The following is a 13,914-nucleotide window of genomic DNA, read 5'->3' as shown; positions in this document are numbered from 1 at the left end:
TAAGGTTTATATATCCTATTGAAGTTCGAAAATAATAAAAATTTAAATAAAATTATAAAAATAATATTTAATACAATATTAAAAATTTCTCATATGTACTTTTGTAGGTTAGTTTTATGGCCATTTTACTTCATACCCATATCTCTGGTGAGTTAGAGGCTCCGCAACGAAATGCTTCAAGTAACTTGAATCGACAATTTTTGCTTGAAAACCTGCAAAAAAAACCAAATGCATCAAAGGCTCCCAAAAAAAGACATAACAGAAGATTTTGAACATTAGAAAGAAGCTTTTACAGTCTTGAAGAAATCCAATTCTTTCTCAAGGATCCCATCTATGCTTTCCCCGGAAGATCGACCTCTCGTCTCATCCATTGTTCTTCTAAGTATCTGAAAACTTAACTATGTTAATCCAACACATTCCCGGCGGTGTTAGCTAAATTGAGCGGCAAAAGACATGTCAAATTTGATTCGATGCACAGTTTTAACATCAAATGGAAAGACATACAACGAATGCAGCATCCGAAAACACACATTTACAGTCTAGATTAGGCTTTTCTCCGTGAATAAAGTCGAAACCTATTATCTTACCAATTTGAGCCCTTCTGAAGAATGAACAAATTCTATTGCTCGTGAATTCACGGGAAAGCATTGCTGAAGGGCACAAGATATTCGAAGGATTGCACATAGGATTCGAAATTTCTGCTTTACCTAGCATCATCACAACAAGATAAGCACCGTAAAATATTTTGAATACATTCATAATAATCACAACATCGGATATACCTTAGTAGAACCCTCAAGAACATCATCTTTCGGAATCTTCTTTCTGTGATATCTCACAAGCAATGCTATGAGCTGAAATCTTTGCCATGTCACTTTTAGACATTCTCAGAAAATCGGGAATCACTTGAAAGTATTAATTGCACAGACAACAACATACCTTAGTCTCTTCCCTAGTATAACCACCGAGATTATCTCCATTCTGAAATCGAAGAGCAATATTTGTAAAATAAATTTAACAATAACCTAGAAAATACATGAAAGAGATTGAAAGCTGTAGCCGTAGAGGCGATTCGCTACAGCAGCTAGCTAATTTCTAGAACGGGCACAGAAACATTTTCATTTTTCACAAAACAAGTAAAATTTACTATTAAAAAACTCTAATTTAAAGCTTCCTCTGCTTATCAAACCTGTTATAACCTAATAGGCTAATATAATAATATCTTTGGCATTCAAAACAGTCCCGTAATTAAAATTATATAGCGAAAGCTTGTTTACCATAATAGCACGGTAAGACTGCTTGTGATAACCTTTCTTGCCACTATACATGCCAATATTGTGAAGCAGGCAGGCAGCGTCAAGGTACTCAATATCAGCATCATCCAAGAAAACCGAGAGCTCACAATTATCACTGCTGCCATCACCGTGAAACGTATTCAGTCTCCCCATACCTTCAAGAAACTCCTACACAGTACAAATTCTTAATCGCAATGTAAAACATCGATCATATATTATCTATGAAAGCCATACCCTTGCTATGCCGGCGCATGTGGCTGCAGCCTTCATCCTCTTCTTGTTATTGAATCTCGTAGCTAATCTGACAACTGACCTCCATCGTGCATTGGCATTCAAGTCAAAACCGTCGTGAACCTGCCCTAACATGTCAGTGATCACTCCCTCACCTAATGCATAACCTGAGACCTCCATCTCTTCAATGCCAAGCTTGTCGAATATCACATCTAGAAGAACAGTCCCGGCCTTAATGAATCCGGCTCGGCTTTTGAAGAACTGTTCCCTCCTAAGCTTCCCATGGATTCCATTATCGTCTTCTTCTTCATCATGTAAGCTCTGCACTAAATCCCTCAGCTCATCCCTGCTAAACCTCCAATCAGGTTTAACAAATTCATCAAACAATACATGATTTTCGTCTGGTTTTAGGGCATAGCCTTTGCTTACAGCCTTGTCAATTGCTCTGATTGTGCCTGAAGAACCTATCACAGCATCTAGTTTGAATTCCTTGATTTTCGGAATCAAACCAGAGGTTTCTAATTCAGTAGTGATGTGCTCTCGCATCAGAGCGACGTCGCTGAATTTCTGTGTTAGGGTTACGTGCCCTAATTTTAGTGATTTAGAGAATAGAATGTTACCATGAAATCCTACGGTGAATTCGGTTGAGCCGCCGCCGATATCAATGGTGAGGACGGTGGAGTTGGAAATCGGGAAGAATTGTAGGACCCCGAGGTAAATTAGGCGCGCCTCTTCTTCGCCGGAGAGGATGTCGACGCGGAGGCCGAGATGTTCGTCGATAGCGGTTATGAATTCGGATTTGTTCGAAGCTTCGCGAACTGCAGAAGTGGCGACGAGGCGGAGGTGAGAAGGAGGAAGGGAGTGAGAGTGGAGGTGGTTCTGGAAGCTTCGGATGGCGGAAACTGCGCGGTCGAGAGACTCGGTGGAGATGGCGGCGTCGGTGATGTCGAGGCCGAGTCGGACGGGATCTTTGAGGCGATTGAGGGTGAGGAATCTGCCAGAGTGAGGGTCGGCGCGTACGACAGTCAGTTTGAAGGAGCTTGTTCCCAAATCTATAGCGGCGAAGAGGTTGCCGCCGGCCATTGCGGTGGCCGGCGGGTAGATTGGGTGGACGGAAGACATTGTTGGAAGTAAAAGGAGATTTTTATCAAATGGTATATTTTGTTGGGAAAAATAAAAATATTTATTTTATTTTTACATTTTTATTGAATTTCAAGTTTAGATTAAGTACAAAAAACAAACGTTTGTAAAGGAGCTTTGAGCGTTATATAGCTAATTAAAATAATTTATATTTACTAAATATATTGTTATATAATAAATTTTATTTAAATATAAAGGTATCAATAATTATCGGATTGACAAAAATATATATATAATATTATTTCTTTATAATTAATATTATTTATATTTTAAAAATAAATTTAATATATATTTAAATATTTAAAAATTATATAATAATTAAAAAATATATGGAATATGAATATTATTTTGTAAAAAATAAAATTTTTATAATACAAATAAATAAATAAAATATTTTTGTTTATTTATAATTAATATAAATCAATTTTATAAAATATGTATAGTTTTAAATATAGATAAAAATATTTTTTTAAGGAGAAAGTATAAAAATAAAGGGGTTTTGAATGAGTACTACGTCATTCATCACGATGTTATATGTTATGTAGTTAATTAAGTTGATTTATATTTGTTAAATATATTTTCATTTAATAATTTTAGAAATGTGTCAACTTTTACGAGACAAATAAAAATAAAAATAGTAACGATTATAATAGGACGGAGGGACTTATAAAGTACATTGATATTTTTTTCTGCAAACAAAAAATAAAATTCCAAGTTTTTGTTCGTTTGGGGATTCCCGAAGATTTTTACTAATCCTTTAACTTTTCCCTAAAACATGGTGTGTTTGTTTGGGGATTCTCCACCGAATATACACTATTTATTTCATATTTTCTTTAAAAAAAGATTAAATTAAAATTTTATTTTTTATATTTTATATTATATAAAAATTAATTTTACATTCAAAATATCACATTATACAATTATTTAAATTCAAAATTTTTACTCTTTAAATCTCAATTCAAAATTCAAATTAAAAAAAAAAAACATATACTCTCTCTCTCCCATCTCGTCACAAATTATTTATTTTCCTATTATGTACATCTATGACTCATTCTTATTTTTTTTTTATGTTTATCAATTTTAAACATATTTAACAAATATAAATCAATTTAATTAATTTTTTAACATTTTACATACAGTAATACTCATAATCCTTTTATTTTTATTTCTCTAATCAATTAACAAATATTTGTATGTATCTTTAAAACTCTTAATTTTTTATAAAACTGATTTATGATAATGATAAATAAATAAATATATATTTTTTTTATTCATTTGTATTATATAAAATTTTATTATCTATAAAATTATATTCATATTGCATATAATTATTGAGATACAATTCTAAAAATATTTAAAATATCAACAAAATTATTCATATAAAAATAATAAAATATTATCTTAACTTATTACTAAAAATTTACTAATCTACATTACCTAAAATACGATGTCCCTAACAAAATAGCTCATATCTCACGAGACGGAGGAAGTATTATATTTTATCTTATATTATATTAAAAATATTATAGCAAACACTCGTTTATATTATATCAACACAATGATTCTAATTTAAAATTTTTATTATTCAATATTTAAACTAAAATTCAAATTTCCAAACAAACTATACCGAGTATACGTTGTTCGAGTTTTGCTTTTAACATATTCGATTTGTCATTCCAACCCCATTTTATAATTATGCTTCCAAAAAAATAATAATATAAAATCAAAAATATTTTATAAAATCAAAAAATGAAAATATAAATAATTCTAAAGTCATTACAAAAGTAAGAAAATTCAATATTTAACCTAAAATGGTATATTATATATTATTGACATAATTATTAGTACAACACACCAATTTCTTTTTATTTATTTATTTATTTTTTCATAAAAAAACACTGCATATACAGAACTATTATAAATACATTCTTAATTCAATTCACTTAAGATTCAAACAAAGCTTAAAGTTTGTCTTGAATTTCATATATATTATACATATTTAATTCATAAATTAAATATTTAATCTTATTTATAATTTATTATAATAAAATATCAAATCGGGTAAATTTAACTAATTTGGAGTAAGCACAAATATTAAAAAAATATTCTATCCCTCATATTTTAAAATATTCATTTCATTTTTAGTAAAAGTAATTATACATTTTACATAAAGGTAAAAAAAATTTTTATACATTTTTACTAATTTATATTTTAATCTACTATAAAATCTCAAATGACTCATTCTAAAAAGGAGTGAGAGAGTATGAATATTTTATAAAAAACTACAAAATAGTAAAGATATTTATAAAATTTAAAAATGAAAAATAAAAAGAGATGATATAAATATGTACAATTAGAATAATAATATTTATCCTAAATAAAATTTGAGTGAAAAACAAGTAAATATTGCTATTTTTGTTGGGTCAAAATTAGTAACAAAATAAATTGACTAATAAAAAGCCATTTACATTTTATTTTAATAAACACATAAATTGAAATGTATTGTTTCGTTTTGTTCAAATTACTAATGAGATAAATTCGACAAATGAAAAAATAATAATAATAAATTTGACCAGCATTGTTTTATCTGTATCTACAATTAAATATAAATTTAAATAATTAAAAATCTTAAAAATATAAAGAATACTCCATTAATTTTTTTTTCTATTATCCTTTATTATTTGTTATTTATTTTTTAAAAAATATATATATAATTACATATTTTCATGGTATTTGAAATTTTATAATTTTTTAAAAATGTTAATTAAATTATTTAATTATTTTAATTTGTATTTATAATTATTTTTAACTAATATATTTTATATTTAATTAATAATTACATTTTTACCTAAATTATCGTAGTAATATTAACTATTTATCCGAAGTAACAGAGTCAATAAATCTATTTTAATTTTTAATAGTCGAGTGTAATGGAAATGCAGAACAAACCCAGCTTTTTCGGCTTAGGGTTTATTGAAGACTGAAAGTGCATTTTAATTGTTAACCTTACTTTTTTATTCATTTGTCATTTCTAAGTAGCATCTGTTGGTCTGTCGTTGCAGATTAGTCAGAGAGTAAGAAGCAACGGAGAATTGATGCCAATGGCGGAACTTCAAAACCCTACCCTCGATTCTCACTCTCAGTCTCAATCAGTGACTCGAAAAGTCTTGCTGGAGCTGGCTGCTGTAGTCGATGCATCACGTAAACGCGCCACATATCATTTTCCTTCCTACGTGTAATCGACTGTTTCACCGCGTGGCAGTGGCAGTGGCACCATCACCTTCATCTTCTTTCCACCTGGTATTTTCTCCAAACCAGTCAGCATAATCAAATCCGCGTTTATTTTGGTCGCCGCGAGAACGACTAGCGTCTACCGTTCCTTTCGATTTCATGTTCAATAATATCAACGTATTAATTAATCCCTTTCCTGGTGTGTTTTAATTTTTCTGCCTTTTTGATTGACGCATCTCCAGTCGTTGCTCTGTTACGCGGTTTCGGATAATTGAATTGATTTTCAAGTCTTTGGAATTGATTAGAATATTGGAATCATGTGCGTGCTGTAGTGCTGCCACATATATGATGCATACGCTTGTTTACTGTTCAGTTGGTTTCTAATTAGCTGTATGTAGGTACAGACAACTACATTAGCAAGAACGATGGCCTGTTTGATGTATGTTCCACAGGGACGAATATTTTAATGCTAGAAAGACTTTATTACCAACAAAAATTAGGAAGACTTTGAGGAATAATGCTTAAAATAATGAGAGTTTTGGAGGTTTTTGTTATGTTCTGATAATCACAATGTTACATAACTTTTCCATCTGTTCTATTTTGTTCGTTTTATTTTCAGTAAACTTCCTAGACATCTTCCTTCCATTTTTTTTAATTTTTTTTCACTGCAACAAAAAGGCTATAAAAACAGTGTCAGTTTCAGTTTTTGGCCTTACATACCCTCACCTGTTGCAGTTCCATTTCATATTATATTAGAGTTTTGAGCTTGTGAATCTTGGATTTTTATGGCACTGAAACGGGAGTTTAGGGAGGAGGGTGGGGGTGGGGGTGAGGGTGATGGTGAACTTCCTATCAAGCGCCGCCATTTATTTTCCACGTGGGTTCGAATTTGTTGTTCATTCACAGTCAGGCAACTTATTGATCTGCCTTCTGTACTGACCTTCATGATTCTGTTTTTATGCAGCATACTAACTGATGTCAGTGATCTACAAGAATATATTCCTCACTTGGAACCCCTAATTCGAAAAGTGGTATTAATATTATGATGTTTGTGTTTTCCAACTTTTGTGAGTTTGTCTTTTGTTTTAGTATATTTTTACTGTTGCATGAAAACTAGGAATTTAAGGCTGCATTATTTCTGTGGTAGAATAGGATTGAGTTTCAATCTCTTGTTGGAGATTGTTTTGATTTTGACAGATTGCATGCCTGCATGGTTCAAAGGATCTGATGTAGTAAACAAGATGGAGTTGTGTGTACTGTCATGTATCTATTTACTGCATCTCTCAGCGAACTTTATGTGACGTAATTTTCAAAAGTAGTTGTAGTATAGTCAGTTGGTTAATTTTTAAGTGATCTGTTTTCTTTCAGCTATATTCTCCTTTATATTAGAGCCTTTGTTTTAGTAAAAGAACAAGATATATTAATATATAAGCTTGAATGCTTCTTTTTTTGACTTCATATATTTATTATTTCTTTGCCAAATGGACTTCAGGTGCAAGAAGCAGTGCAGTGTGAATTCAACAAATTCCGGAGGTTAGTTCTCTGATTGCTGATGTTTTTTATATGCTGGTTTCGCCTCATCCATTCTTACATTTTGTTTAAATTAATACTTCTAAAAGTTACTTAATGTTTTTATTTTCGGTTGAATTATGAGGACTCCAACTGTGGCTATGATTGCTGTGATTAAGCACTTCAAACAATTTTACATGTAGTTTTTAAGTGTTTTCTTTTGATTCTCTTACAGATCCACCTTGAATCATGTTGAGTGCTTGGGCTCAAGAACTTTGCAGCTGCAGATCTGCAGTAACTTACCTAACATCTTGTTTACAGGCAGTAGGGTCATGTCTGAGGATAGGAACCCTGTTAAAATAATCTTGTGTGATCCTATTTCGAAAGACATCGTGACTTCTGGTCCTCATTCTTCAGTCAAAGTGGCTGTTGTTGTTCTTGATGGTGATTTTTGTCCTGATGATCTGGAAGACTGGTCCAAGGAGGAGTTCGATAGCAAGATTGTACGAAACAGAGAAGGGAAACGGCCGCTGGTATCTGGAGAGTTAACCGTTCAGTTGCAGAATGGGGTAGGTTATATTGGCCAATTGAGTTTCACGGATAATTCAAGTTGGAGTAGGAGTGGGAAATTTCGTTTGGGGGCAAAAGTGTACGCCCATGCGGATGAAACAAACATCAGAGAAGCCATAAGCTGCAGTTTTAAAGTTAAAGATCATCGTGGAGAATGTAAGAATTTCTTCTTGCTGAATGTTTTTAGGTTATTACTTGACTTAACCATTGACTCTCATAGTATCTGTTTTTCAGCCTATCAGAAGCACTATCCCCCGTCCTTGTATGATGATGTATGGAGGCTGGATAAAATCGCTAAAGATGGCACATCCCATAAAAGTCTAGCAAAGTTTGGTATTTCTAATGTCCAAGATTTACTGAGGTGCAACGAAATAAACCCAGCCTTACTACGATCTGTAAGGACGTCATTCTTGATACTCTTTTTTAGCTATAATTTGCTTGCATGAAACAGAACACATGTTCAAGGAAACTTACATCAATTTCTTTCACCTAACAAGTTGTCTCTAATATGCAGGCACTCTCTAATGCCTCATACAAGATGCAAGAGGCAATCATCAGACACGCTACTACTTGTACCTTAGATGAAAGGAGGTACATGTATCAGACTGCACAAGGGATGGGGCTGTTGTTCAACTGCATCTTCAAGGTTGTTGGAATGACCTATGATGGACTCAGCTACCATTCCATTGATGATCTTAGTATATATCAGATGGTATGTGTCTTTAGCCTCTAGAAGCTTTTCTTTGTGTTCAATGCTGTGAGGCTTACTGTTTACTGATATATAGTTAAGCCTAGGAGTAACGTAAATCACAATTCGACTTAGGGAAGACTCATAAGCCAATATGTTTACACCAAATATACAGCACAATTTTATTGCTAAAATTGGTTGTGCTTGAGCCTTTTATTATCATGATATCAATTGGAGCACTGCATAAGCCTAGGAGTAACGTAAATCACAATTCGACTTAGGGAAGACTCATAAGCCAATATGTTTACACCAAATATACAGCACAATTTTATTGCTAAAATTGGTTGTGCTTGAGCCTTTTATTATCATGATATCAATTGGAGCACTGCATAATTGCAGTTTTTGATCTATAGAAAGCTGTGTAACATTATATTGGAATTAGGATGTAATTTTCAGTTCAGTCCTGCTATACAGATTTTCAGATCGATTAGGTCCTAGATTCAGCACCTACATCTATCACTATATCTGATTCCAAACTCTCAAAGTTGTATGTTCCTCCGATTGTAATCCTCTTTATCCTTTTAATTTACGAAGTTCTTTCCCCAAAAAAGATAAATCAAATTATATTGGTATAGAAGTATCACTATTTATGATGTTCTTTAACTTAATGTCTTTTATTCACAGAAAATGGTGGAAGAGCTGAAGACATCTGCTTTTGCAAATAAGGGGGATTGGGTTTCAGTTGGTGACCAGGCATTTGTTGGTTATCAAACACTTTTAACCAGTGCAGCCGACAATTCTAGCCATCCAACCTCGGCTATCCAGGATGCACATTTCCAAGTTGACAATGGTAGAGTAATTAAACTAGTCCTTTCTCGCATTTAAGGGGCTATGATGCCCAGTTTTTGGATTATTATTTTCTTGTAGATGTAATTGAAAACATACTCCCTTTCACAGATCAACTAGAAATGCAGATGAACAACCATCATTCAAATATTTCCTCGCCAGATGACTTTGAAGTGGATCGATATAACAAAGGGACTAGTACCTTTGAGATAGGGGAATGTTCTCAATTGCAAGAGTGCAACTTTTCATTTACTCACAGCTTGCAAGTGAGTGATTTTCCTGACATACTCTGTGGACATGCTTGGGTTCCCATGGTTAATTACATGGAGTCACAGCTTTCAGTTGATGATTTACAAGTGGATGATGGTGCTGCATAGGTGAATAAGGTCAAACAAGTTTGGGGTACAGGAATATAGAAGCAATTCTCCCACTATATACAGTATCAATTTGTACAAAATAGGTTAGCTTTGTATTATAAAATGTGTTTCCTTCACTGTTTATAACCCCTTTTCCTTAGCTCAAAAGCCTAGAATGGGTCGGTCACTTTATGTGCATAGGTTATGATAAGGATATAGCCATTTGAAGAATTCTATGCCATTCTTGCTTCAAAAATCTTGTGCCTAACACAGTTTCTCAAAAGGAATGATAGGCTATTGAAGCAAGTGTTGCATAGAATGTTATCAGTTATACATGTTTAGTTCCTCTGAACAAATAAAATTTGGTGCCAAATTTATGAAAGCTTTCCTCGTTATGCTTTATGATTCTGACTTGTTTGCAAATCTGTTGTAACCTGTTCTTTCATTTGTATCTACCGGGGAAAAAATAAAAAGAAAAGCTTGTGGTGCAGGTGCTTTTAAAAAGAGTGTTTTCAGCACATAACATTGAGATCTGTAGATAATACTTTCTGTAATGCCTTTGACAGTACTGTTAACTTCCCTGCCATTTTGTAACTGTCACCTGTGATCCGAGCAGATTTTCATGTATGTTTGTGGTTCTTATTTAATATGTTTATTGTCCTCCTGATGGTGCAGTTTATTGGAATTTAATGATAAATCTGGAAATAGAATAACAGTAGAAATATTGCCCCTTTCATCTAATACTGTTTTTGTCGTCGTTGTATTAGTTAGTGTCTTTGTTTCGGCCCTTTCATCTATTTTCTGAAAGTTAAAACTACTACTGTGGGTATATTCATTTTAAGCAAGAAGTTGATGCTTCTTGACATGATCATTTTTTATTATGATGCCCGGGATCAAATGGATGTGATCTTTCTGGGCTTGCAGTTTGATATTCTGCTACATAAACGATGTGTTCTCATTGACTAAATATCTTAACTTTCTGCATGTTGGTAATTATTTGGAGAGAAACAGACTACATCGAGAAGAGGTGATTAATCTGGTATTGAACAGTCGTAGATTTGTGATGTACCCGAATCTGATGATGTTTTGTGCTTACGTGTGTGTTTTGCAGCGATGGAAAAGTCGCATGGAGGATATATGTTCAAGCCTATGGCATGTTTTGTTGTGTCTCTATCTCGTACAAATTATCACTTTCGGCTTCGCCATTAGAGGGCCCTCTCTGCTACTTCATTCAGAGTGTTTGGTTAGGTGAGCAACTTTCTGATTGCTATTATGAATATGTTGGCTTTGATAAAAGTTTCGAGACTAGCTAAAATTCCTTTCCAAGTTTGGGACACATTTAGGTTTGAAAATGGTACAACTTTGAAGTGAAAGTATTTAACGTAATATAACCTAGGTGTTTGATATGATATTATGAATGAAATTTTGTATTTTGTATAATATATGTAACGAGAAGTAGGTATTTGATTTGATAATTTTTGAGAAAATGACTCAATGAATAGTGCCTGTCCAAAATCAGGTTTTAAAGAACTTACAGAGCTATAGATTTGTTCACTGTTTTGATTTCCATTGTAAGTAATGTTCCATTTAGCTTATGTGGTTCTTACTTCTTGCAGCTATAGCTGTTTGTTGTTTCAGGTTTCTTCTCTACCATCAGAAGAGGTTGTTTGATCACTTCGACTCACAGGTTAGATTATATCTTGCTAAGTTGCAAATAATTTGATAAAATGTCCGGAGTTCTGTGCAGCTCCGAAAATGGGGTTTAGATTATATGTGTTGATTATATATTAGGAGAGGGAAAGATTTTTTGATCTGGTAGCTCTTTATAGTCCAATTAGATATATGGATTTTTAAGTATAAGATATGTGTAATTGGAGCATAACAATATAATATCAACCAAAAATGATCCAGGCCCATTGCTTGCCAAAGAAAATGTGTCGAAACTGACCATGATGATTCACTTAATTGTAACACCATAATGTAATAAAATAAAATATCAACCTAACGACCCCATCACATATGCATCATTAGTTAACCCCAAAGTCCAACCCTCCCTAAAAAAGGGCCCCAATCATTCAAGAATATATAGAGGCAAAGTAATGATTCATCAAACGTGGCAATAATGTTTAGGAATGAACTTGTTACTGTAAAGTCAGTTTTATTATTATGATAATGATGAATATGCCAAACATAACTTATTTTATTGGTATAATTTGTAAGTTATTACATGAGTTTATTCTATTTGCATAGCACCGTAAGATCATGGTTTCAAATTTCAGATATACAGTAACTTGCCTGACAAGTCTAATTTGCAGGGTATTAAGTTCGAAATAATAATATATATCGAGGCAATAATGTCCCAATCCCATTTTATTAATAACATCACAGGTCAACCACAAGGATATCATTCCCCAATATTTACACTACCCTCCTCTCCTATTCCTACCTTCAAAAAATAAAAATAAAAAGGAATCCTAATCTTACCCTTAACCCTATACATCATCATCATCAACAACAAAGGTTCTTGAATCTTGACTCTAGTTGGGAGACCTAAATGATAACAATATTGAGTAGTGGTGAATCTGGTGATGGGAATGGGAATGGGATTTAGTTAGCAGTGAGTGTACCACAACCATAGGAGAGAGCCATCAAAAGCAGGGCAGCTCTCTCAACCTCACCCCATTGGGCAGGAGCACGACTCCTGCGCAGCCGCGTCGCAGACGATCCCTGCCCAGCAGCCTCCTCCTTTGCCGCCATCATCGGCCTCAACCTTTCCCTCGCCTTCAAATCCCTACCTCTCCCACTCCCAATCGTACTTTTCCCCTTCGGAGTCGGACGCTTATTCCTGTACCGAATCCCGCAAGCATTGCACAAGGTCTGGAGTGGATACACGACACCAGATGAGGTGAGGATTAGTGTTTTTTGAAATTAGTTAGTAGCATAAGGCATATGAAGGTTTTGATTGAAGAAATTGAAGGATGAAAACCAGTAGGATTGAAAAACCTTGGGGCCTGAAGGACCGCTCCTCCACAAAGGCGTCTTCGTTGTTTTGCAAATGGAGCAGCACTTGTTCATCTCCGCTGCTTCTGCTTCTGCTTCTGCTGCTGCTTCGATGATCGATCCTTGCGGCGGCGGCGATGACAAGCACTCGCGCTGCAAAATCAAACAAGGCGGATGGATCGGATCGATGCTTCGGCGAGATGAGATGACGGAGTGCTCAGTCTCCTGAAACTCAGTTGCGTTGCAACGAAATGAGTTGAGCTTCATCGTGCGAGGTAACATACCTTTTCATCTCCCAGCTTCTCGCTAGATTCCATAATTCCTCTCGATTCCTTTCCTAAACGATCGAGCTGCAGAAGACTAGTGATAGAACACGGAAATGCTGCTGATCTCGAATCTGAAAATGTTTGGAAAGAAGGCTTTGCGGTTCCGTCGAAGCTAACCGCTCGGCGTCGATGAATCTGCCGGAGAAATTCACAACACTCCAAAACGATGGTGAATTCGAGAAGGAAAAAAATTTTAAGGGACGAAAAAAGGGAAAAGAGGAAAATCGATGAGAAAGAGAGTGGGTTATCATAAACCCTAATTGGGAATGTGAAATTACCTAAAAGGGCATGAATTTCTATTTTGACGATTTAGCGCCCGCCAAAGAGGCGCACGTGATCTACACGTGTCGCTTTGCATGCGCGCTTCTTTATTTCATCGTTTAATACTCCTATTATTATTGTTTTTAAAAATTTTAAGTGAAAAATAGCATTAGATATAATTTTATTTTTAATTAAACTCGTCATATAACTTTTGGCATTGTTTATTATATGTAGTTTTAAACATTATATATTTGAAATTTGGCAAGAAGCATATAATTTTGTAACTTCACAATGTTTTAGTAGCTTTTGTTTGACATACAATAAATATGTTTTGTTTATATTTTAGATATAAATTTTACATTACTGTAAAGGTTAATACTGTATTTTAATGCTACTATTTAAGCAAAAAATTAAATTAATACCTATTTTGAATAAAAATCAAACAAATCCTAAAAACCTAA

General features: G+C 33.7%; 3 protein-coding genes across 17 annotated transcripts; 1 reads left to right on the top strand and 2 right to left on the bottom strand.

Moving 5' to 3' along the window:
- Window positions 1-32: 32 nt before the first annotated feature.
- LOC127245241 (uncharacterized) lies at window positions 33-2,723 on the bottom strand. The gene is made up of 7 exons (XM_051265995.1): window positions 1,530-2,723; window positions 1,278-1,463; window positions 940-981; window positions 783-854; window positions 588-707; window positions 294-386; window positions 33-212 (listed from the first exon to the last, which is right to left on the bottom strand). Exons 1-7 carry the CDS (start codon window positions 2,646-2,648, stop codon window positions 177-179), a joined length of 1,668 nt encoding a protein of 555 aa, XP_051121952.1. The 5' UTR covers window positions 2,649-2,723; the 3' UTR covers window positions 33-176.
- Window positions 2,724-5,670: 2,947 nt separating this feature from the next.
- Window positions 5,671-13,416, top strand: LOC127259246 (calmodulin-binding protein 60 B-like). Of its 14 annotated transcripts, none has more exons than XM_051286640.1 (11): window positions 5,891-5,966; window positions 6,633-6,774; window positions 6,862-6,928; window positions 7,390-7,430; window positions 7,642-8,132; window positions 8,211-8,371; window positions 8,491-8,688; window positions 9,349-9,514; window positions 9,622-9,776; window positions 10,978-11,114; window positions 11,505-13,416. In XM_051286640.1, the coding sequence occupies exons 2-11, from the start codon at window positions 6,683-6,685 to the stop codon at window positions 11,587-11,589; spliced, it is 1,593 nt and encodes a 530-aa protein (XP_051142597.1). In that variant the 5' UTR covers window positions 5,891-5,966; window positions 6,633-6,682; the 3' UTR covers window positions 11,590-13,416. The 14 variants fall into 14 exon arrangements, 10 of the variants coding, with proteins under 10 accessions (XP_051142868.1, XP_051143311.1, XP_051142597.1 ...); XR_007840486.1 differs by lacking the exon at window positions 5,891-5,966 and having other exon boundaries at window positions 6,103-6,774; window positions 11,505-12,771; window positions 12,856-13,416; XR_007840477.1 differs by lacking the exon at window positions 5,891-5,966 and having other exon boundaries at window positions 6,103-6,774; window positions 11,505-12,771; window positions 12,844-13,416.
- On the bottom strand, window positions 12,224-13,286 carry LOC127259899 (GATA transcription factor 23-like). 2 transcript variants are annotated; one of them, XM_051287620.1, is made up of 3 exons: window positions 13,151-13,286; window positions 12,870-13,019; window positions 12,224-12,743 (listed from the first exon to the last, which is right to left on the bottom strand). In XM_051287620.1, the coding sequence occupies exons 1-3, from the start codon at window positions 13,181-13,183 to the stop codon at window positions 12,474-12,476; spliced, it is 453 nt and encodes a 150-aa protein (XP_051143577.1). In that variant the 5' UTR covers window positions 13,184-13,286; the 3' UTR covers window positions 12,224-12,473. The 2 variants fall into 2 exon arrangements, with proteins under 2 accessions (XP_051143577.1, XP_051143509.1); XM_051287552.1 differs by lacking the exon at window positions 13,151-13,286 and having other exon boundaries at window positions 12,870-13,148.
- Window positions 13,417-13,914: the final 498 nt, after the last annotated feature.

This window comes from Andrographis paniculata, unplaced genomic scaffold, assembly GCF_009805555.1.
Source record: "Andrographis paniculata isolate CXL003 unplaced genomic scaffold, ASM980555v1 Contig10END, whole genome shotgun sequence".
Classification (NCBI taxonomy): domain Eukaryota; kingdom Viridiplantae; phylum Streptophyta; class Magnoliopsida; order Lamiales; family Acanthaceae; genus Andrographis; species Andrographis paniculata.
The sequence above is the reverse complement of the archived record's forward strand: the minus strand, read 5'-3'. Positions and strand labels throughout refer to the sequence as shown.